Source organism: Babylonia areolata, chromosome 18 (genome assembly GCF_041734735.1).
Source record: "Babylonia areolata isolate BAREFJ2019XMU chromosome 18, ASM4173473v1, whole genome shotgun sequence".
Lineage (NCBI taxonomy): Eukaryota > Metazoa > Mollusca > Gastropoda > Neogastropoda > Buccinidae > Babylonia > Babylonia areolata.
The window spans coordinates 44,416,204-44,439,781 of record NC_134893.1 but is presented as its reverse complement, the minus strand read 5'-3'; the positions used below and the strand labels follow the sequence as shown (position 1 = coordinate 44,439,781).

Here is a 23,578-nt window from a genome sequence, read left to right as displayed (position 1 = left end):
CTTTCTGTTGTCTCGTGAGTGTGCTTCCGCGAGATTCTGCGGGAGTATCCAAGCCAAAATGCCCACTTGAACATTTTGATCTGCTATCCTTTACGCGCCTGGGTGATTTCTTATAAATCACAGCTTCAATTTGCCTCTACCAGTGCCTTGACTGGTATTGTGGTTGTTCCACTGCCCTATGGAGAACAGGAACGGAGTGGTTACGTCGATTGCAGATCCCATGGATTTGGAAGTCGGCCTGGGCAGCAACGCTGAAATTGACATCGCCAAATTGCGGAAAGGCAAAAACGAATGGGTGAAGCTTAATGTTGGAGGAACAACTTTCATGACCACACGGACGACATTAGGAAGGGATCCGAAATCATTCCTGTACAGGCTTATCCAAGAAGAACCTGATCTCAACACGGCCAAGGTAAGTATCGATCTGCACATGGTTTATTTTTGATTTGTGTAACGTATGTTTCCAGCAGCTCAGGGTACATCACTGCATGTAGTTGTGCTGCTCAGATTGCGTGACAGCAGAAATCATTACTGCGGTAAACAGCGTGGCAGCGATGCTTGAAGAGAGATTTGTTTGCGGCACGGACACACCCACAATTTATGATTCTCTATACAGTCTGTGATGCTGCAGGATCAATTGTCCGTGTATGCGCATATGATATTGGCCCTATTACCCGAATAATCTCTATTAGATAATTATTCGTTTGAATGCAGTGAAATTGAAGTATGTTCTCAGTTCGGTTCCCTTTGATTCTTACAAAAAGAAAACACTTGAACAGACAAGAAAACACATCAGATTAGTAAGAACAGGCAGACATCTACTGTCACCTTTGCTAATCACAAGATGGTGGCAGAAATCAGTCATAAAAAAAACATGACACAAACACAAAAAATTCCCAGATATGATAAGAAAGGACTAAAAACAAAACAAAACAAAGGGTAAGGCCTGCAGTTTTCTGGCATTGCAACTAACTGGCCAAGTTAGTGTCGTGGCTGTAGGTCATGCAGTTCCAGTACACATGGAGCTTAACTTATTTTATAAACTCACCCTGTCACATGGACAGAGATTTAGAATGAAAGAGCACCAGTCCATGCTCAAAGTGAACAAAGTCAGGGGCCTCATCTGCAGATGCTGACAAGAGTGTTGCTTGATGATGGAATAATTTATTTTATTTTATTTTTTAAAAGAAACGAGACAGCTCCTATTTCCAACTTTTCCAATTTTGCAGTGGCCTATGTGTCATTAAATTGGATAGTTGAAAAAACAACAACAAAACAACATCCTTTACAACTACAAGTGCAACTATGATTAACACATTATAATTTGTTAAAATTCAGTGTTAGCAGCATGTCTTTATGACTGGCCTCAGGTATTTTAACATCATTGTATTGTTTGCTGAGTTGATTGTAATTCCTACAATTTATGCTCAGGTTCATGCATTGTTGTCTAAGTAAAAAAAAAAAAAAATGATGTATTTAAAAACAGGCGACTTGAACAAGTCGATTTCCTAAGATGCTTGAATACTTGATGATCATGATGTGAACAAGCTGAATTCCAAAGGTGTTTGAATTACTCAAAAGTAGGCTGTTATTAGTTGTATTTAAAAGAAATTATTTGATTACTATCTTCACACCCAAGGGCAAATGGCAAAAACATGATTGCAGTACACGAAATAAAATCATTGTTAAAATGGTGCAATGGGAAAAAGGAATCTGGAAGAGAATGTGCAGAAAGACATCCCCCACATCCCCCCTCCCCCCTCCCCCCCACATAGTCACACCTCACCCCCCACCGCACCCCCCCCAAACACAGACATGACAACACATGCAAAACACACACACACACACACACACACACACACACACACACACACACACACACTTACAGTCACACACACACACACACACACACACACACACACACACACACACACACACACACACACACACACACAGAACACTCAAAGAATTCATCATAAAGCATATGACATGGTTCCAAAGAAGAAAAAATCCTGATTGATTTTGACTCATTCCATCTAATCCAAGGTCTGTCACAGCAGGCTGTCTCCTTGCTTGAAAAGTAATTTTGCTTACATTACAATTTAAATTTTTTTTTTATGTGGTTTACACTGGTGACTGAAAGAATAATCAGGAAATTATTCATTATTTTTTCTCTTGATCTTCATTCAAGGTGATGAAGTTAAAGAAGCCATTGTACACTAATCAGCTTTAAGTTCAGATTGATTTCCTGTAATGAAAATGAGCATTTTATTGTAGAAGGAGCCTCTCACAATTGATTGAATGTGCTGGGCTTCAGATTGACAATGCACCTTTGGCATTGACATGTTTGTATAGTTTTTTTCTCTCTTAAATAATAAATGCCTTTGTTTCTATGTGGGCTGTGTGTACATGCAAATATGTTGTTGCTTAATCTAGCTAACGCATTATTCATTCATAAAAAATTAATCGAGTTGTGACTTTGTGGTAAATGTTAACATGCCCATCCAGGAAGCGCAAGAATCTGAGCACGCAGGTTTGAATGCCACATTATTATTGATATTATACTCAACAGTATTTACTCCCTCTCCATTAGACTTTTATTATTGATATTATACTCAACAGTATTTACTCCCTCTCCATTAGACTTGTAGTGGTAGTCTGGATGCCAGTCATTAAGACGAAATGATAAACTGAGGTTCTGTGTTTAGCATGCACTTGCTGCACGCTAAAAACCCAGCAGCAACAAAAAGGTTGCCCCTGGCAAAATTCTGAAGAAAAATCCACATTGTTTAAAAAACAAATGTACTTCCAGGCAGAAAAAAAAGGTGGCACTGCACTGTAGTGCTTGACACACTGTTTCTGGGGAGAGTGGTCTAAATTTCACATGGAGATCTGTTCTGACAATTCAGTACAAAAATACAATACAGCACAGCACAACACAACATACATTTAGTGTGGCAAGCCCCTGCCTTTGAGTTGCCAGGGGTTATAGTTTTCCCTTCTGATCTGAACCTCTGAATCTATTCTAAGAGTTCCAAATTAAGCAACCAAGGTCATACTTGGGATAATGCGTCTGACTTGTGTGTGCAATTGGTCTGGCTCAGCTTATAGGAGCATACGTACATGTACATATTTAGTTATAGTTTTTATACATGCATATATTTGTGTGCCTTTTCTGGCTATAGTTCGCTTAACAGATGCCATCATGATGATCTTCAGCTGGGAAAAGTGTGCTAAGTTGTCAGTTTTGGAATGCTTGTGTCAGTCACTTGATGGCATGATGCTTTTTGGACAGTTTAACAGATCGGCACAGTGGCTTACAATCTGGTTACTCAATCAGGGCAGCTTGTGCAGATAAAATGCATTGTTAGTTGAAAGTAGTTTTTGAAGTCTAATTTGTTGGTTGAATTTGAAAGTAGTTTTTGAAGTGTAATTTGTCAAGTTGTATCATGTATGATTTGTAATGCATGTATGTGTGCTTGTGTTGTGCTTTGTATATTTGTGTGTGTGTGTGTGTGTGTGTGTGTGTATTTGATAAGGTTTGTGATTTTGACTCAGTATGTTTTGTTGTTTGTTTTTTGTTTCTTCTTCTTCTTCATTCGTGGGTTGCAACCCCCATATTCATTGGCATGTACACGTGTGAGCTTTTACATGTATATGACTGTTATTACCCCGCCATGTAGGCAGCCATACCCCATTTTCAGGGGTGTGCATGCTGGGTATGTTCATGTTTCCATAACCCACTGAACACTGACATGGATTACAGGATTTTTAATGTGCTTATTTGATCTTCTGCTTGCGTATACACATGAAGGGTGTTCAGGCACTAGCTGGTCTGCACATATCTTGATCTGGGAGATAGGAAAAATCTCCACGCTTTACCCACCAGGCACAGTTACTGGGATTCGAACCTGGGACCCTCAGATTGAAAGTCCAACACTTTAACCACTCAGCTATTGTGGCCATTGTGTTTTTTTGTTTAATTTTTTTGTTACACATATTCACACACACACACACACACACATTAACTGATTTGAATAATAAAATATACATTAATGATAAATGGTTAACTTGTAAAGTTGTGAACATTCTTGAAAAAAAATGTGCAGGATGGAAGTGGAGCTTACCTGATTGACAGAGACCCAATGTATTTCGGTCCCGTCCTCAACTATCTTCGCCATGGCAAACTGGTGATGAATAAAGATTTAGCAGAAGAGGGTGAGCATGACGCTTTAGGCATAATGCCTTCTTTTTTTCTTACATTATTGTCTTTTGCTTTTTTCATTCATTTTTTTCTTATTATAAATATATTCTTTTTTTTTATTTTTAGGACAGATGTTTTGAGATTATTAGCATAATTGTTCTGAAACTAATTGTTAGAAATAGGCAGTGTAAGCTTTTCAGTAGAAGAACTATATGAATTAGTTGTGTGACTGTTTGATGAGATTATTCCAAATGACCCAGTTAAGGGTGGCTAAAAATTGGAGGAAAGTTCAAGTTAGAAGTTATAGATAATTCATTAAATCATTGAAATTGCAGAAGATCCTCTTATCTTTTCTTCTTTTTTTTAATTCTTATTTTTTATCCATAGTGCACAGTCACCTTCTAGTTATAGTTCTACATGCGTTTCTGTCTTTATCTCTTCCTTTCCCTTCGTACTCTCTCTCCTTTCCCTTTTTGCCTTTACTCTGTATATGTGTGTGTTTATCACTTTATGTGGGTGTGGGTGTGCATGCATGCACTTACATGTTCTTTAATCTTTAGTTATATTGATACTTTGTCTTGTCCACTTCAAAAATATGCAATAATGCAGTAAATCGAGTTATGGATAAGTTATTCAGTACTTTTCAGAAAGAGAGGGAACAGTAGCAAGTATACTGAGCAGATTCAGTGGCCTGTGCCTATACACATACACGATTTTCCAGTTTGTTTCACAGGGGGGAAGAGGCAGGAATAAGAGCACAACACACACACATGTAATATATGTATGGTCAAACATAATATGCAGACAAAAAGGACCCGTGTCTCACAGTACAGGTGTTATGCACTGCGTGTTGTTCAGCCAGCTGCCAAATAAAACACCAGCACCCATTCATGCCTTCACTCCACACTCCCAGTCTGAACAACAGGGTCTGTGCTGAGATACAACACAAAGGAGGTAGTCTAATCATCACACTATGGTGCGGGGAAAGAGCACAGACTCAGACAGAGGGAGAACTTTGTGAAGTGAGAAAGGCATGCTTGTGCAGGTCAACAGCCAGGGTCACTCTGGAACAGCATAGATCACCATCAGACAGGCTGCTGTTTTTTTTTTTCACTGCCGCATTAACATGATTTTGTGTCCTTTTTGTTTGAGGAGTGAATTGCTTAAGAACCCTGAGAACTTTTTCAGGTAGATCTATACATTATAGATTTATGTTCTTGATAAACCAGCAGCTGAGCTGTGTAATGATTGTGTTATGATCATATGCCCATTAATTGTTGTGGTCTTTAGCTATCAAGTGTCATTTGGAGAAGTTTACTGACACTGGTACTCGTAGTCGCATTTATGCATTGCAGTTTCCTCACATGTTTGACAGGGGATGAAGAAAGGAAACCATGTACTTTCTGGATTTTACTTACGTATGAATATAATGTGAACTGTATTTTAGTTTACTTTATATTCTATTTCAAAACTTGAAATTTTAGTTTTTATCCTATTTCTTTCCTGTTAGGAAAGGAAGGAGATCAGAACCAGTTCTCATATCCTGTGGCTGAAGGTATAATTTAAAAAAACTCCACAAAGTTTTGTTTGGGTTCAAGTACACCCTTTGCTTCTGAATGGTACATTGCGACTTTCAGACAACTTGTGGAGATAGAAATCTGCCTGGAATGCAGCACCAGCCAGAGCAGCCACAGCACAAGTAACAGCAAATCTGTCAAAGAGATGGCAGAAAGTTTGGAATGATAGCAGCCTTTTTAAAGAGTGACATAAAACATCATTGACCCTATGACGAAAACAGGGACTGTCGACCAGCAGGCTGTCTGTCAGTTTGTTTGGAACCACTTTCCAGTAGGTCTGCTAACCTGCTGTGCCTGTCAATATTGAAAAGGGCAGCAAAGTGCGGAGTGAAGAGGTGTATTGATTGGTTCCGTTTTAGTTTCTGAATGTGGGACTTCTGTGGAAATGTTAATACTGATTTTACTCGCACAGGCTGTCAGCAAGTATTACAGTACTTGTACTGCATTAGTGCATGTATCTGCTTAGAATCACCTTTTTCTTGCTCTCTCATGTTAAAGAGAAAAACGATGTTGAAAATCAATCACATTAACAAACCACCAGAAAAATTGACTTGTCTGCCAAGAATCTAATTCTCTCTATCCCAAATCCAGCTCCACTGACTATGAAATATTAATTCTGATCTTTGCAGAGCTCTGGAAGAATTTGACATTTTGCTGCAAATAGAATGTCATACATTATTGCCACAACTTGAATGCCACACTTTATCTGTTGTACTATTGATTTGTGTTCAGCCTTCCACACACATACCAATTCTGCCATTACGACTGTGTTTACTAAATGGTTTAGAATAGTTGTGAACATAAGACTAGAGTTAGCCATCACCATCACCACAATAACTATAGCAAAATCAACAAAACAACAATATCAGCAGCAGAATAGGAATGGTGGATATATATTCGTTGATACTTTTTATCATTTATGCGAATAGAGGAGACAATAAATGAAGAATCTGAAGTCTTCTGTTCGGTATGTGAACCAAGCACAGAATCCAAGATAACATGCAGCTGGCAAAATCTTAAAAAAAAAAAAAAAAAAAAAAATCCATGCATATAAGCACATTCTTACATGCAGGCAGGAAAAAGAAGTAAAAAATGGATGACGTCAGATTATGGTGATATGCTCTCCTTAGGGAAAGCATTCCATATTCAGCACAGAGAAATTTGCTGTGGCTGAAATATGATACAATGCAAAACAATAGTCATTACAATGCACAAGTGAAGGTCCATTCAGTGATGATGTATATTCATTATTATAAAACTGTTTAAATACATCATCATATATTGATTATTAATATTATGAAATTTAAAACAAATGATAGAGTCATGTTACATATGTGATTAAAAAAAAAACAAAAAAAACAACTGAACCGGAGTCTAGGTTTGGTTCAGGACAACCTGGATCATTTGTTCACCACAAAAATTTGTATTTTAATTTGTGCTTTGTCCTTCAAACTCAGTGTCTGAAATGGTTACACACACACACACACACACACACACACACACACACACACACACACACAGAGAGAGATTATGTGTGTGTGTTTGTTGGTATGTAGAGACTATGTGCTGATTAGTGCTTGCTGTGTCGTGATGAACATCGAATATACAGCACAGTCATTACTGAACCTTTTGTGCAGTGCAGAAACACTGATTTATGCAGACTTGCTTTATGGTCCAATTGATACAAAGGGAAAATATAGTTTTCTAAACAAAAGCAAAGCAGTACAGCTGAAGGACATCAGACCTACAAGATGAAAGAGTCACGTGCATTTATCGAATTCTGTTGTTTTCAGAAATCACTTTCCTCTGCTTTGTGGAAATCCTTACCTCCACTGGCTCCAGTTTCAAAATGTTTCTAAAATTTCCTCAAGTCCAGTTAGTAGGCCTCCTTCGGTCATGGCTGTCCATGGATAGAGTATATCCGACCTAATGTCTAATTGGGCTGTCTGCTTGGACCAAGCAGTGTGGCCTGTGACTGTCGAGACCGATGCGAGAGAGACACTCTCTGTTGCAGGTCACATGTGTAAACGGATGCTGGTCTGTTGGTTGCCGTCTCTTTTCTGTGAGTTTGCTTTTCTGCTGCAGCAGCTGACAGTTTGTTCTCACCAATCTGCAGCTGATTCTTGAGAGTGCTTCTCAGGTGGAAGGTATTGAGCCTTTTCTCCTGACGAGCATGTGTGGTCTGTGCTTCACTGCCATACAGCAAGGTGCTGAGGACACAGGTGTCGTATACAGCCATCTTTGTCTTCGTGGTCAGCTTGGGATTTGTCCACACTCTTTGTGTGAGGCGGGCTAGCATTGTGGCTGCCTTCCCGATCCTCTTGTCGATCTCTGTGTCAAGGGAGAGGTTGTCAGTGATGGTGGACCCAAGGTAAGTAAATTGATGGATGGCTTCAAGCTTGTAGTCATCAATGGTGATGGCTGGTGGAGATGGTGTGTCTTGGGCTAGGACGTTTGTCTTCTTGAGACTGATGGTCAGACCGAAATCTTTGCAGGCCTGGGAGAAGCGGTCCATTAGTGACTGCAAGTCCCGCTGGGTGTGGGTCACAACTGCGGCATCGTCAGCAAAGAGCATGTCTCTGATGAGGGCTTCGCGGACTTTTGTCCTTGCTCTGAGGCGGGCAAGATTGAAGAGCCTGCCATCTGATCTGGTCCACATGTAGATCCCTTCGTGCGCTGTGCAAGTGCATAATGTGTAGACCTGTTTAATTCTGTTCTTGTGTATACACAGGAAGAAGTTTTGTGCAAGTTGGGTAATGGAAACACGAACACATCGCAAAAAATAAGTAGGGCTGTGATTTTATTCGAATGTGCCACACTTAGCATAACAGCAATGACGAAAACACACAAGTTGCCCATGTACGCTGAAGGTATCTTTTGATTTGGACTCTCCAGACGTGTACAGAATGGAAGAGATTGCAACCATTCTGAACACTCATTTGCACTTTCTCAACTTTAGGCCGCTACTTTCAGTGGCATGCTCCATGATGCGGATGATGATTTATTATGGTGAAATGTTCTACACATATCAAAGCCATCCTGAATCAAGGAGACTGACAGAAAAGTGAAATGCTTAACTGACGCTGTATTCCGCCGCTGTTCACAGTGCACAAGCGATGATGCCCTTGTGTAAGCGTACCTCATTTAGAAACATGATTGCTTTACAGGAGAATAAGAGAAAACTACAAAAACCCTTTTAGCATAACTGATTTTATGAAAAATTAATAAGTCAAGTGACCAACTGGTTGTCACATTGATGGGTCATTTCAAAATTGTATAATTGTATGCGTTGATGGCCTATGACTGACACACCCACACACACACACACACACACCACACACACACACATGCATACACACACAAAAAGAGAGAGAGAGGGGGAGAGAGAGAGCAGGGTAGTTTGGATCATTTCTTGTGAAAACTACTAAACATATCTCGGGAGAAATCTTCCTTGTTCAAATGATTGTAATGCAGTTGAAATGTTCTTTCTGTTCCAGGTGTATTAGAAGAGGCAGAATTCTACAATATAACAGAATTAATTAGACTGGTGAAAGAGAGAATTAAAGAAAGAGATGCAAAACAAAGTCAGGTAAGTATTTCTGAGGTTTCTAACATTCATAATATTATAATCTTTTCATGTTATTTTTTAATTACTTTTTTTTTCTAATAATATGCAGAAACATATACACATCTAGATAAATTCTGATTAAGGGTACTTTTGTTAATAGCAGTGCTTTAGAGCTATGTTTATATAATATATAACTGTCATTTACTAAAGTATTTGACTTTGTGGTGATATTACTTTATCAGCAAAATGGTGGAGGGAATGTTAATAAAAGATAGACAGTTCAACATAGTATTAAAGAGTAAAGTGACAGATCAGCATGTAATTTTCCTTGGGAAGTGCTGGTTTAGCTTGTGTTCACAGTTGTATAATTTTGTAATGTTTGAGTGCACTGAGAAAACTGTTTCCAGCCAGAATGTGACACAATGTTTTGACATTCTAATGCACACAGCTTTTTAACTATTGACAATTTTTGTGAAGTATTGGAGATGTGGCATACATTCCATTGAGTTAAGATTTTGTGCTAGCTACTGGGAATCATTTTTCCTCCTCAGTGGTCATTTAGACTTTATTTTGAAACAATCATGCTGAAAACTTTTTTTCTTTCTTTTTTTAATTAAAAATTTTTTTTTTTTTTGGAGGGGTTGGGTGGAAGGCTTGAATTGTGAGGTTGTGAGTGGATGGTGAGTACTTTAATAGACAGGGAAAATAACACCAAATTCTTTTTCCTCAAAGTCCTGAAAATCATATGGATACCTCTGCCTGCAGTGACGCATTGAAGCGCATGGTTTATATTACTGTCCCATTTGCAAATCAGGATTTTTTCCTTGAAAAATCCAAGGTGTATTCAAAGGAGTGATTATGACTCGAAAGACAAATTGTTTTGGGACTTAAACTTAACGGTTGACAGTACTGGCTCAAGGGTGGAAAAGAACACCCCTCCCCCCTCACCTCCCCCCCCCAAAAAAAAACAACAACAACAAGATGAAAGAAACAAGAAAACTGCTGTAAGTTTTTTGTAAATTGGTTATGTACCACAAGAACCAAATTATACAAGAGGCAGACATAATTTGAAAGGATATCTGTGTATACTATGGTTTCATTCTCTTGAATTTTAACAATTTGATCTTGAAGGTCTAATTGTTCTTCTGGATAGTTTAAGGTCATCAGTACTTTATTTGAAAACTATTGCTTTGGTCCATTTGTGCCACATCTGTGAACAGCGTAAATGAATGATTAATAGGGATTTGTTTAATTTTTATTATTTTTTAAAAAGGAGATACTTCATGAAGGTGACTTTTTATTGCAGTGGTGTTTGCAGGAAATTTTTTGTTGTTTGTTGCAGACATATATGAAAAATGTCTATAGAGTCTTGCAGTGCTCAGAAGAGGAACTGACACAGATGGTTTCTACAATGTCTGATGGTTGGAAGTTTGAACAGGTGAGGAAAACTCTGTGTGTGTGTGTGTGTGTGTGTGTGTGTGTGTGTGTGTGTGTGTGTGTGTGTGTGTGTGTGTATGCAATGTGCCACATCATTTTAATTTCTTTTCACTAATGTTGTTTCAGATGGTGGTTGGCAGACACTATAGCTTAGTGGTTAAAGAATTTAAGTTCAGATTTTCAGTCTGAAGGTCCTGGGTTCAAATCCTGGTCACAGTGCCTCATGGGTTAAAGCTTGAGATTTTCCAGTCTCACAGGTCAACAGATGTGCAGACCTATTACTGTACTGGTGCTTGAACCACCTTCGTGTGAAAACATGTGCAGATGATCAAATGTGCACTTTAAAGATACTTTAGTTAAATCCATGTCAGCGTTTGGTAGGTCTAGAAACAAGAACATACCCAGTATGCACATCTCCACAAATTTTGTATGATTCATTGATTGCCTACACTGCAGGGTAAAAATGGTCATGCCCATAAATGCAATGAATGTAGAAGAGGACTGACTGGTGATTGGGTGGGAAGATAGCATTGTAGTTGATGTCAGCTGCTGATGGTTGTTAACTTGAATGGACTGGTTTTGTTTCAGCTGGTGAACATAGGGTCTCAGTACAACTACGGGTCAGAGGATCATGCAGAGTTCCTGTGTGTGGTGTCCAAGGAGTGTCCCAGTCTAGTCAACGGGTCAGAAACAGAGCCCTCAGATAGGGCCAAGGTAAGGGGAGAGTATGTCAAGGAGGGTCAGCTTGGTTCGTATGATTAGCTGGCTGTTTGTTTGCTTGCTTGTTCGTTTTTGTCTTGTTACATATAAAGTGTGTATGTTGACTCCCCCTCCCTTCTTCTGTGTGTGTGTATGTGTGTGTGTGTGTGTGTGTGTGTGTGTGTGCGTTTCAATTTTGCAATTGCTTATCAGCACCTATCTATTTAGAGTGAAGTAACAACAGCATTAACAGTAATATGTAGAACATTTTGATTAACAAACAAAAAAGCAACAGCAATAATGATAGTGATAGTTATAATGATGATGACAACTGTGATAAATGTGAATAAACAGAAAAGCTGAAAATAAGCAGATGGAGACAAAATAATCTTGGAAGGCAAAGAAGAACAGAAAATGAACACTGTATGTAACATAAAAACATAACAACAAAAATCAAAGAAGATAATAGCAAGATTAATTCTTTATATTAAATTGTTAGGAGGAAAGTAATCAAACAAGCAGAGGATGACTTTCAGATGAGAGAGAACAAGATTATTTTTCATATATACACACATAATTGATAATAGAAATAGCTGTGATGTGATCACATTTCATAATCAGCTTCATTGGTCCTCATTGCTAAGCAAAATATGTCACTATTATGATTAAGTAGCTGCGGATTTAACACACTGTTTTGTTGTGGATTCCTTGAAAAAGTCTGTGTCTTGGGCAAAATTGGTAAAGGCTCTTGCTCAAAATCGGCAAATTTTGCGTTGTGGGCAATCATTTTCTGAATTTACAAAAATCAACAAAGTTGTGATCAATTAAAATGAATGCAGCAGTTCTGTGATTTTGGCATGCACACATTTGTACATATGCGTATAAATACAACCATGCTTGTATACACCAATACATGTCTGTATATACACATTTTGTCAGCTCATTTTTTCATGATTTATCATTTATCTGTTTTTACATTCTTGTTTACAAATATTTATTTGCTTCCCAGACTACTGTCTGGAATTGTGATCATTTGAGAGAGCACACACTCACAACATTGTGAATCAATAACAACATAAATAGAATAAAATAAAGGCATAGTTATGAATATTTACACTGTAATGGCTGCCATGGGTCGTATCGTTTATGCTCATCCCATCGCAGCTTACCTCTGTCAAGTTAGATTAGTTATTTTTATACCAAAAAGAGGAGAGAAAAAAAAAAGGTATCAAGGGCCATATGGTTTAATAGTGGTTTTGAACTTTTTCTTTCTTTCAGGTTTTGCAACTGAAAGGGTCACGCATGTGAACAGGCAGAGAAGTCGCTCAAGGCTCACCAACCCCCCTCTACAATCACTGTTTCTGGATACCTGTGGCGTTGCTGTGCTTCGCTCACTCGCTCGCTTTCTGTCCACTGCAGATCTCCATCGTCACCCCCAGCCCTCTCCTCCACATCACTCCGATCGTTAATTTGTAGTGTTCGTTGTCACCTATGGTGTGGATGACTGTTGTAGACTCTTATTATTGGAAGTTAGAGATGGATGCATCATCCATGCATCAGTACCACTGCCGCTGGTTCTTCATTTCTCTCCAGTTTGACAGGAGTGTGCAAAATGTGGACAGTTCATTCTTTTAAAACAAAAATGTTCGAAACTTTTAGAATTTTTCTGTCTTCTGTCTTCCGCTTTTCCCCCAGTCAGATCATCGTTTTTTCTTGTTTTAATTTCATAATAGAAGGATAAAAAAAAAAAGAAAAAGAAAATTAGTTCTAGATTTTAATATCCATTTTTGTTTTGGTTTTTACATATTTTATAAAAAAAGAAAAGAACGGTTCAAGAACTCGGCATGAAAATTATGTTCACATCTGAAGAAACAAGCATGTTATATATTAATGTTTTTTTGTGATTAAGTATGCAAATGATGTTCTGGTGTTGAGTTTGATCCATTATGTTTTTTGTTTTTGTTTTTTTTAAATAAGAATGTTTTTTTAAGGAATCTGCTTGATTATTGATAAGTTATTCTGTATGCATCAGAAAAAGGTGACATGAGGTTGGGCGAGGTAAGGGAGATAGGGGAAGGGGTGTGCCTCTGCTGAACCTTTTCTCAGGAGGGATGTGACTAGTGGAGCAACATCTGTCCCCTCATACCTTCTCACTTAGTCAGGACTCTTACTCATTTTCTGTCTGAAAGATCACTCACTCCCTTTGGGACACAGTGTGAGAGACCTAATAGTGTACACATTTCAAATATATGGCATCTAAAATGAAGGGACTGTTTACAAACACACGGCATATTATGTATCGGTGTGTGGGCAGTGTGTTCTGAGTCAGTTCTTGGATTTCCCTGTTTTTTTTTGTCCTTGTCAGTCTGCTAAACCCAGTAGGTATATTCTGTTGGGCAAGGCAAGGAATTTATTTCTTGTACCCACTTACTGCGACTGAGTAGAGTTGAAGAAGAAGGGAAAGTGCAGGAAGTGTGGTTCATAATAAGTCTGCAGCACTAATGCAGGTTGGGTGGGCTGTCAGATGGTTGAGGCAGGGACAGATGGGTAAACACATGGATGTTGCACAGAATTGAGAGCAGCTCTCAGTTTGTCTTTTGCTATGATGGGTAGCTGGAATCAGGTCCACTATTAAAGGGAATGGGGTTCTAGGTACCAAAGGAGGCATACTTTCAGGTTGATGAAACATCTTATTTTGTGCTAGTACTGTGCTGTGCAAGAAGTGAAGTTTGGGAAGCTTGATTATTTTCATGATAGTGGTCTGAGCATGCATTCTACTATTTTGAAAAGTATAATGGGGAAGGTGATGGTTGGGAGGGACCCACACTCAATTTCAGTTTCCCCCCACTAAATTTTAGTGGTATTCAATTTTGTATTATTTTCTGATAATTCTTAAATACCAATCTGACATTTAGAGGCTTTTAGCATCAGGTTTAGTTGGACATTGTTTTACAGTCACTTGCATCAGCTTTAATTCATAACTTGTGCACATTCAGGCTCCACCACACCCACATACACACACATATACATATATATATACATCCATACAGACCACAGAGTGGCACATATTGATTGGATATATGTAAGGCAGGTGGGAAGGAAGATGGAGGTCCATCAAAATAGGAAATCTTGGACAGCTGAGAAGAAGTGTATAAAAAAAGATAAATTGGGAATCAACCACATACAACTGGGCATCTTGATCATCAATTGTTAAGTTGTTGCTTGCAATGATGAAAATGTATACACTCTCATACTTCGCCACTTCCAAGCAGATGGTCATGAACTCAAATGAATTACTTTCATCTAGAAAAGCGATGGATAAGGCTCTGTTCCTGTTGCCTGTGAGTGTTCTTTTGTATTTTGTGAACTAATGGATTGTTCTCATATAATATTTTTTTGTTTTTAACCCCCATTGAGTTGAGGTTGGGGGGATGATTGAGTGAGAAGGAAAATCAAACTTTTGTGGTACCAGTCCAGTTCAGTTCTTCAAAATGCGTTGTGAATTTGTTTCATAAATAACAGTGTCACATCATTTATTGTTGTAAATTGCTTTTTTGTGCGGGGACGTTATGTTGTGAATTCCTTGGAAAATCTCCCCATTGTTGTATAGCCTACATGAATATTATCTTTCCCTGCTGTGTTGTTACTGTTGTTGAACGTGTTGTTTAGTTGTGGCTTGGTGTAAGCAGAGACCATAACTTAAAAGTACAGTGCGAGTAGGAGCAGAGATGTTTGCTTGTAAATGTCTGTCTACATACGTACATATACTTGTGTGCAGGCACATGCACATTCATATATTTGCATCCACCAATCTACTCGCGTGCACACACACACACGCGCACGCAAAATCACTCAAGGATTCAGATCTCTCTCTTAACAGCAAACAGAGTCTCAAACTGCAAAGTGGAAAGAGCATGATTACATATATGTTGTTTAATAAGCAACAAGTAATCAACAGCAAAATGTTTTCTCAATGCCAAACACAATCCACTAGCCTCCAGTGTTAGAGTCTATGGAGAAGGCTTGATGCAGATAGGGTGATATAAGCCCTCCCTTGCCTGCTTGCCCCATCTCTCTCTCTCGCGCATGCACACACACACACACACACACACACGTGTGCGCACACATGCACATGTGCACACACACACACACCTTAAAGCAAATCAGCTGAAAGTCAAGAAAGGAATTATGTGATATGCATCTACTTAGAACTTGACACTTTGAAACTGACCCTCTGTCTGCACAGGTTGTTGTGGTAAAGTGGCTTTAGTACCCTGCCACACGCATTCATTTGATAGTCTTAGACCTTTTCTTCTGCATTATTTGTCACACTAATCATTTCACAGATTGCAAAGATACTCTTATTCCTTTAGGATGAAAATGAGCTTAACTGATAGATCTAGTTCAGCACACCAGATTTGAAGAGCTCACTTGATGTAGCTCAGAGTTGCTCACCACAGTTTGTAGCCATGAAAATATGACTGAAAATTGCAATCACATGTTAAGCTGTGAGAACCTGCTTCTCTGGTCCTATTGATGCTGGTTTCAGTGTTATACCAGTATTTTATGTTTCTTTCCGTAACAGCCAAATCTTGTAGAGACTGGTTATAAATTAATGCTCTAAAAGATGTGCATTACTAAGCAGCAGTTGGGTCATGTCTTGTCATGTCTTTGTGATGGACAGATCAGCAGTTGGGCAGAAATAGTAAGGTCCATAGTTCTGTGCCAGTCTGTGATGCCTGTATATTCCGGGTTGGTTCATGCATGTTTTGTGACGTGGAGACTGTGCTGCTGTTTTCTTTCATTGTTTTGTTCTAGATGTTGTGTTAGAACTTGAAGGCTTTGAACTTGTGATTGTCAGTGTCCTGCTTTGAACAGTATCACGTGCCTCTATTTGAAAACATGGGTCAGACTTTTCCGCGAAGGAAGTCCTTATTTATTAAAATGGCTGGAAGTGGAATTCTTTATTTACACATTTAAAAAAAAATTTTTTTTTTTTTAACTGGATGCATGTTATGTAGGCCTCAGAAGTATTGTTCAGTGCAATTGACTCACACTCACAGGAAAGGCTATGGTTTGGAGAATTTTCCAACTTCAGAGTTTTGCTAGTGTCCCATCATATCCAAACCACATTTATTCTGATATGTATCCATTATGATCTTGATTCACCTCATTTTCAGAAAGTTTCACCCATGTCAAAGAAAGTACCTATCCTTTAGTGCAATGTGGCTGCCTTAGACCCGGTTTTGTTTGCATTTATTGATATATTGTGCTTTGTAGCTTTACGCAAGAAAAATGGGCCCAGTTTCAAATAGGGTTCTTGTTGTGCTACGTTACATGTTCAGGAGTCGTGTGGATGGTATGGTGTACATAGTAAATACAGCATCATTATTGTGTAGTACTGTGTTTTGGTGTGTTTTATTGTTGGTATTGGATGATGGTATGTCACATTTTGTTCTTTGACTTCGTTACAGTAAAATTGCATGACCTTCTCAACCCACACGTTTATAAACTGTTTTTCTTTGTTTCTTTATTTCATTCTTACTTTCCCCACTTTCTTTCCAAGCTTTTGTTGTTGTTGTTGTTTTTTAATCTGTCATTGTTCTCATTATTGAATTTACTCAAGTGATGGCTTTCTCCACTGAAAATGCAGCTTTTTTGTGAATGTGTTTTACTTCATTAAGATATAGTAATTGTAATTTTTGTATGATGCATCATATATTCGCTGGTCGTGAAGGTAGTTTTATTGTTTTATTGTCTTGATGGATTCATGTGTATTTTTTTTCAAAACTTATCATCAGTGTGGGTATTCAGTTTCCACAACTGTTTAGTTTTCCCTCTTGATTAGTGTGCATGTTTCATGGGTCTTCTGAATGAAGGAAAATCATGTGCAATTTTAGTTTGCTTGGCCATTTCGCTGCTCAGTAAGAGTAAAGGCAATACTGATGTTCTATAGTTTTGATTCTTTCAGCTTTTTCCCTTTGTACAATTCAGTCTTTAAACGTGTAAGTGTAAATTTTCTTATTAAAGCTCTTGATAAATATCCCTTTGAAATGAGAAATCTTGATTGAAAACATGCCGATTGAAGTTTTAGATTGGATTACTTCTGAAACCATCCTTAAAGCTCCAATCCAAGTTTATGGAATGAAGTAAGAATCAAATTTGTAATTTTTTTTTCCCAAATAAGGAGCAAAGCAAAATGTGAGAAGCAGATAAATAGCTTTTTCTTTCTTGACTTCAGACTTCACAAACTGAAGGACTAAACAGCACAGCATTTCTGGAAGGAAAGCGTGACATAAGGCTTGGAGATTCAAGATTCATTAACGCAGCTAGATTCAAAACACACACACACACACATATATAAATTTATATATATATATATATACATACATATATATATATGTATGTATGTATGTATGTTTCAGTGTGTGTGATATTGCTTGAGATGATTCAGCATTGGAGCATACTGAATTACTTTCACTACCACCAGAATGATTGATAAAAGTTGTGAAATGAAGGGCTCAGCATGTTATAAGTGGTTAAACAGTGGAATTAGAAATGTTTGCTAACTGCCAGAGCTGACAACCGAGGCCTGAAGGTTCAGCTACTGTATTGGTTACTTTGTCAAAGTGACTTAAACTGTGTGTAAATTGTGGAATCTCAATTTACAGCAATTAGGGTTGGAAATAAAGGCAGCAAGACACCTAAATTAGTCCATAATGATGATAAAAATTCTGAAAAAAGTTTTAGCTTAGGAATGTTTTTCTCACTGTCTGTGAATAAGAGGGTTACTAAAGATTAAACACAGAGGTCTAAGATTTCCTTTGCACACATTTATTTTAGTTGAGGTGTATACTGAGACAGGAGAATAAACTGATTTCAATGTCTTTATGAATTTTTATTCTTTTTGGTTTGTTTTCATGAAAACATTGCATGATGGGGTACAGTGCTGGTAAGAAAAGTTACACAGACTATGCAGAGGTAGTTTAACAAAAATTGTTATCTTTTTATAAAGAATAAAAATTTGCCAACAGACTGCCACACCAATTTGCATCAGCCACTGACTTGTATATGGAGTTTTGAGCTGATGGGATTTGGTTCTGTGGACTGCAAATTTTTTCTCCCTCATTTGTATTTGGCAGGAAATGTTTTCCTTACTCTTTTTTTTATCATATTGTTTTGTTTTACTGTCATTTATTTATTTAATCATTTTATTTATGGGCCTTTTTTCATGTTTGCAAGTGTCATGGTTAGGGACATATATTTCCATGTTTTGTTTTGTTTTAGTCCTAAAACTCAGGAGATATTTTCATATCTGTTTGTTGTTTCTTCTTGATGTTGTAAGGTCACAATGTCTCTTCATGCATGTTTGTTTGTTTTGATTTTCTCTGTGTGATGGGCTGACTTTACTAACTGATAGCATGCTTTAACTAGTCACTGTATGCAACAGTTTTATTGTCACCATTTCTTTATTGCAGTTGTTTCAGCATATTGAGATTAGGCGGCACAAAGTGTTCACAAACTTGAACATGTACATCTTGTGTTTATTTTGTACTCGCAAAGACTTCGTTCATTATGACGATGACTCTGAAAATACACCAACCCAAACCCATATAATTCTCCTTTTCAGAAAATTGCCAATACTCTTGATTAATAATATCATTTTGTCTTTGAAAGTTTTTGTTGTTTGTTTACCATATATTTTTTTTAATGGGTAAAATCTTGCATCTAAGTAGATAGACAAATGATGTTACATTTTACAAACCAAAGAATTAATGTCTCATTGGGAATTTAACATGCATTCATGAACAGAATATATTTGGAAAATGGGGTTGGAAAAAAAGGGAAAATGCCAGTAATAGCTCCATAATTAGCAGACTGATTATCAAAGAAACAACATGCAGATAGTAGAATCACTTTTTGTTGCATGCATTAGTATGATTTGTGCAAGGGCTGATGATAAAATTGCATGATATTGACAGCCCTTTTCTGTGTTGTATTTTTTGCCTCATGCTGGAATCAAAATAGTTTGTTTTGTCATACTTTAATCTTCTTAGTATCTTGTTTTTGTTATTTGTTTTCGGCTGTGATGCAAAGAAGAAAAAAATGGGAAAGATGGATTGTCATATTCTGCCAGATCTTGCTTCATTTGGCTGAAAGATTTTAGACTTACTACTGCTTTCAAATTTGAAGTAATGATTTTTTGGATATTGATATTGTGCACAAGTGTATGAGAATAATGATATGTGTGAATGTTTTAATATTTTACTGTTATCAAAAATATACAGCAGATATTCATAACCCTTTATTATCCAATGTTGGTTTCGGAACTGGGTTGCTTGAGAATTTTTTAATTTTGATGCAAAGCAGATGTCTAACAAGCAATGGTTAAAGAACTATTTGAAGACATTATATAATTTATAATGATTGGATATTAGGTCCAGAGATAGAGATATACATGTGTATGGCAGGGATGATATGTTTGTAGTGGCAGGGAAATATGTTATGACCATCATTTGCTTTCTTGGCAATTTTGTAGTGATAAACATACATTCCGTAGGGATCAAAATAGGTGAGTTAGTGTGTAAGTTTGAGTTTGACTGTGTGTGTGTGTGAGAGAGAGAAAGACTAAGAGAGAGAGAGAGAAGGAGGATCAAGTTGTTTTCATCTCTGTGTTCAGCCTGAACACAAATGCAGTTCATGTCAGTTTGATCTTACACTTTTCGCATAGTTTTGATTACCCTCCCCTCTCATGTAGTGGCTATGCAACTCAATTCAATTAATGTAAGTTGTGTCGTGTTTTCACAATGTAAACTATGTAATTAATGCAAAACCATCACTTTTAGTTTTGACGTTCAAGCCTGTAAAGTACCAACAATGTATTTTTTTTTTATTTGTGTTAAAGTTTATGTGTGTTTCTACTCCCTTCTCCTAAGACTGATATGGTGCTGTTTCTGAAGTAACTGTTCTCTACAAATCGATGTGTGTTAAGTGTTTTCACCAATGTGTAATCTGATTACTGCGTAAAAACAGTTTGGATGTCTGTGGTATGACATCATGATTCCCTGTGTAAACAATAAATCTCTTTTATCATTTTGATGTCTTTTTGTGACTGTGCATGTGAGTGGACATTAATTTTGCACACACACAACTAACATATACATATTGTGGCAAAATCAGGAGCATTTAGACACAAAAGCATACTTGCACATAAATAAACTGCATGTATACACACTCGTATCTACAAACACACTCTCTCTCACTGGTGCTCCATGACCTGCATGCATCTGACGCCACAAAAAACAAAACAAAACAAAATACAAACAAATACACACTCTCTCTCTCTCACACACGCATGATTTATATAATACACATACATGTAAGTCATATCCACAAGCACACCACTCACCATACATGCATGTATGTGTGCATACATACACACATGTATGTACATCTCCCCTTGCCTGTCAACGCATACAAAAAGGTATGGACAGAGGCACAGTGACAAAAATCACCTAAATCACTGGAATCATGGTTTCACTTATTGTATGGTGGTTCAAGTGCAAGCAGTTAAAACTAAAAGGAATCATCAGTTTCTGGTTACTCTATGAAGCCTTCACTCTCACACAGCGATTAACCTGCATTGCTGTGAGTCACTTAAGCAGTGCTAAACTCTTCTGATTCAGTATGCACATGCTGCCACCTGCTTAGTATCCTGAAACTGTTTTACGAGTGATCCAGATGGAATGAATGCTAGTCTGCTGAACTGGCAATCAAATCTTGTGCTTGCACGCCTTTCATATGTATACATGTGCAGAAGATCAAATAAACATGGTACTGATCCAGTAATTAATGTCACTTTTTTTTCTTTTTCTTTTTGTCAGAGTCACTTGTGGAAATACAGACACACCCAGTGTGTACAACTCAAAAGAAGAATCATCTGGAAGTTGATAATGATATTGGACATAGAAAACAGAAAGAGAAGAAAGTCCTTATCTGGCTCCGAGGATCCTGACATGAACCTGACAACCACAGAAAAAGAAATGGAGGGGAAAATGGTTATCATGACAAAAATGTGCACTTTATCTTCTTGGTTTCTGTTTGGTTTGGGGAAAAGTTTAAAGACAAGGGTTCAAGATCCGAACTTCAAGCAGTCACATCCCTTGCATCACTTCATGTTTTATTTGTTGTTGTTTTTTCTTTTGGTGGTGGTGGTGGTGGTTTTGTTCGTGAAGTGCTTGCATAATGCAGTAATGTACCCAACACAAAAGTGCCCACACGTGTACACGCACAAACACACACAGATTTCGTATGTATACACACACACATGAGCATTAAAAACATACCCTCCCCCCTGCCCATCCAAATACACATACAGAGTCGCGTGTGCATACGCACACTCACAAACTGTCAAAAATAAGATGGGCTAAAAATTTATCAGGAAAAAAAATCAGCACACTAATATTTTGTGGCGTTTCACACAGTTCTTCCCATTTTCTCCGCTGGGCGAACAAACCATTCTGGCATGTTTCCGTGACGTCAAATATTAGCTTTCTCATCCGGGGTACCGCAACATGGCGCCTTATTTACATGGCCGACGACAGAAGATACAGGGATGATTTCCGCATTTGTTTGAGGTATGTATCATCTGACAGAAATGTTTGGATGTGTTGTACTCCAGTTCATAGGAATCTGGTATGTATGCTGCATGGGTGTGGAGATTCAGTTTGTGAATCCATAAATTTAGAAGTCAGCAGACGACACCGAAAAAGTGCTGTGATCGTCTGATCGCGATTGTCCGTGTGAAGGCCGGATCAATCCGTCTTCACAATGTTTTTTGTCTGATCGCCACTTGACACTGACAGAATTGCTTTTCACTATTTCTGCATCCTCATTCAGCTGTATTTGTTATGGGGTTGAATTAAATTGTTTCATCACAGAATGACAGAAAGCTAAATCCAGATCTGCAGTTCGTGTTCCAATTTTCCCGTGTCACCGTGTTTGCTGATCGTGTAAAATGATTTTCTTGCAAGACACATCAGATTAGCAGACCTGATTGTTGTAAGTTTGAATGTATGCAGGTATAGCCAGCACAGTAATCCTGTCCTTGTCATGCATTTTTGTCAATGTTCTATCGTTTTTTTGTAGTCGTCATCTTCTGGGAAAAGTGTCATTCACTGACTCGGTTAAAAGGTGAAAGGAATTGCTCAGTGGGTTTCCATCGGTGATCCTGTTACAGTGATAGTATAGTTCAGTAGCACTGAGAACGGCCAAGGCTATAGATCTATTATATAATATTGGTTTTGCTGAGTCACAACGTGTCAGTTCTTCCACTTTTAAACATGCGCATCTTCAAGTCACATCGGCATGTTTAGAGTTCAAGTGACTTGCATCCAGTGTCCATTTCTTACCCATACAGTCTCAGCTCAGATCATAGAGGGCAGCAAGTCTTGTTTTGAACCAATACAGTAGCTTTTGAAAGACAACACATGTGATTGTTAATCTTGACATGATAATTACAGTCATGATTAGCCCTTCCTCCAGCAGTACACACAGTTGCCAGACTGTCCATCTACAACAAGATCACACATTTTTTTTACCATATTCTAACTAGCAATTTTTGCAAGTTAAGAACGTGATATTTTACTTTTCTGTCATTTTAGGACTTCTTTTCATGACAAGGGATCAGTCCAAGTACTATGGTAGAACTGTATAACAGAACTTTATAAAGGTCAGTTCCCCAGAGACTTTTGTTTTCAGCTGTATCCACCCAGATCAACATTCACTCAGTTTTTTTTCTTTCCTTCTTTTTATTTTTTTAATTTTTTTTTTTGGCAAAGAAGTATTATTGCCCAGTGTGTGTGTGTGTGTGTGTGTGTGTGTGTGTGTGATCTATCATTCTATGTCTTTATAGTTTGTCTGTTTGTGTGTGTTTGTGCGCGCATGCGCACACTTTGTGGGTGGGGTTGCAATTGCTTGGCAGGGTATGGGGAACTTTGAATGCACATGCATCATGTACTTCAGGAATAGACATAGATTGATACGTGTGTGTGTGTGGTGTGTGTGTGTGTGTGTGTGTGTGTGTGTGTGTGT

General features: G+C 37.9%; 2 protein-coding genes across 2 annotated transcripts in view; both read left to right on the top strand.

Annotated features, from left to right (window-relative positions):
• Nucleotides 1-40: 40 nt before the first annotated feature.
• LOC143292812 (BTB/POZ domain-containing protein KCTD5-like) lies at nucleotides 41-20,579 on the top strand. The gene is made up of 6 exons (XM_076603405.1): nucleotides 41-412; nucleotides 4,110-4,218; nucleotides 9,279-9,370; nucleotides 10,692-10,787; nucleotides 11,375-11,500; nucleotides 12,764-20,579. Exons 1-6 carry the CDS (start codon nucleotides 179-181, stop codon nucleotides 12,791-12,793), a joined length of 687 nt encoding a protein of 228 aa, XP_076459520.1. The 5' UTR covers nucleotides 41-178; the 3' UTR covers nucleotides 12,794-20,579.
• A 1,474-nt stretch (nucleotides 20,580-22,053) lies between these two features.
• LOC143292811 (uncharacterized) overlaps nucleotides 22,054-23,578 on the top strand; it is a 100,776-nt gene continuing 99,251 nt past the window's right edge. Inside the window, exon 1 of the mRNA XM_076603404.1 lies at nucleotides 22,054-22,122. The gene's annotated coding sequence lies outside the window, so the exon portion shown is untranslated. The remainder of the gene's footprint in view (nucleotides 22,123-23,578) is intronic.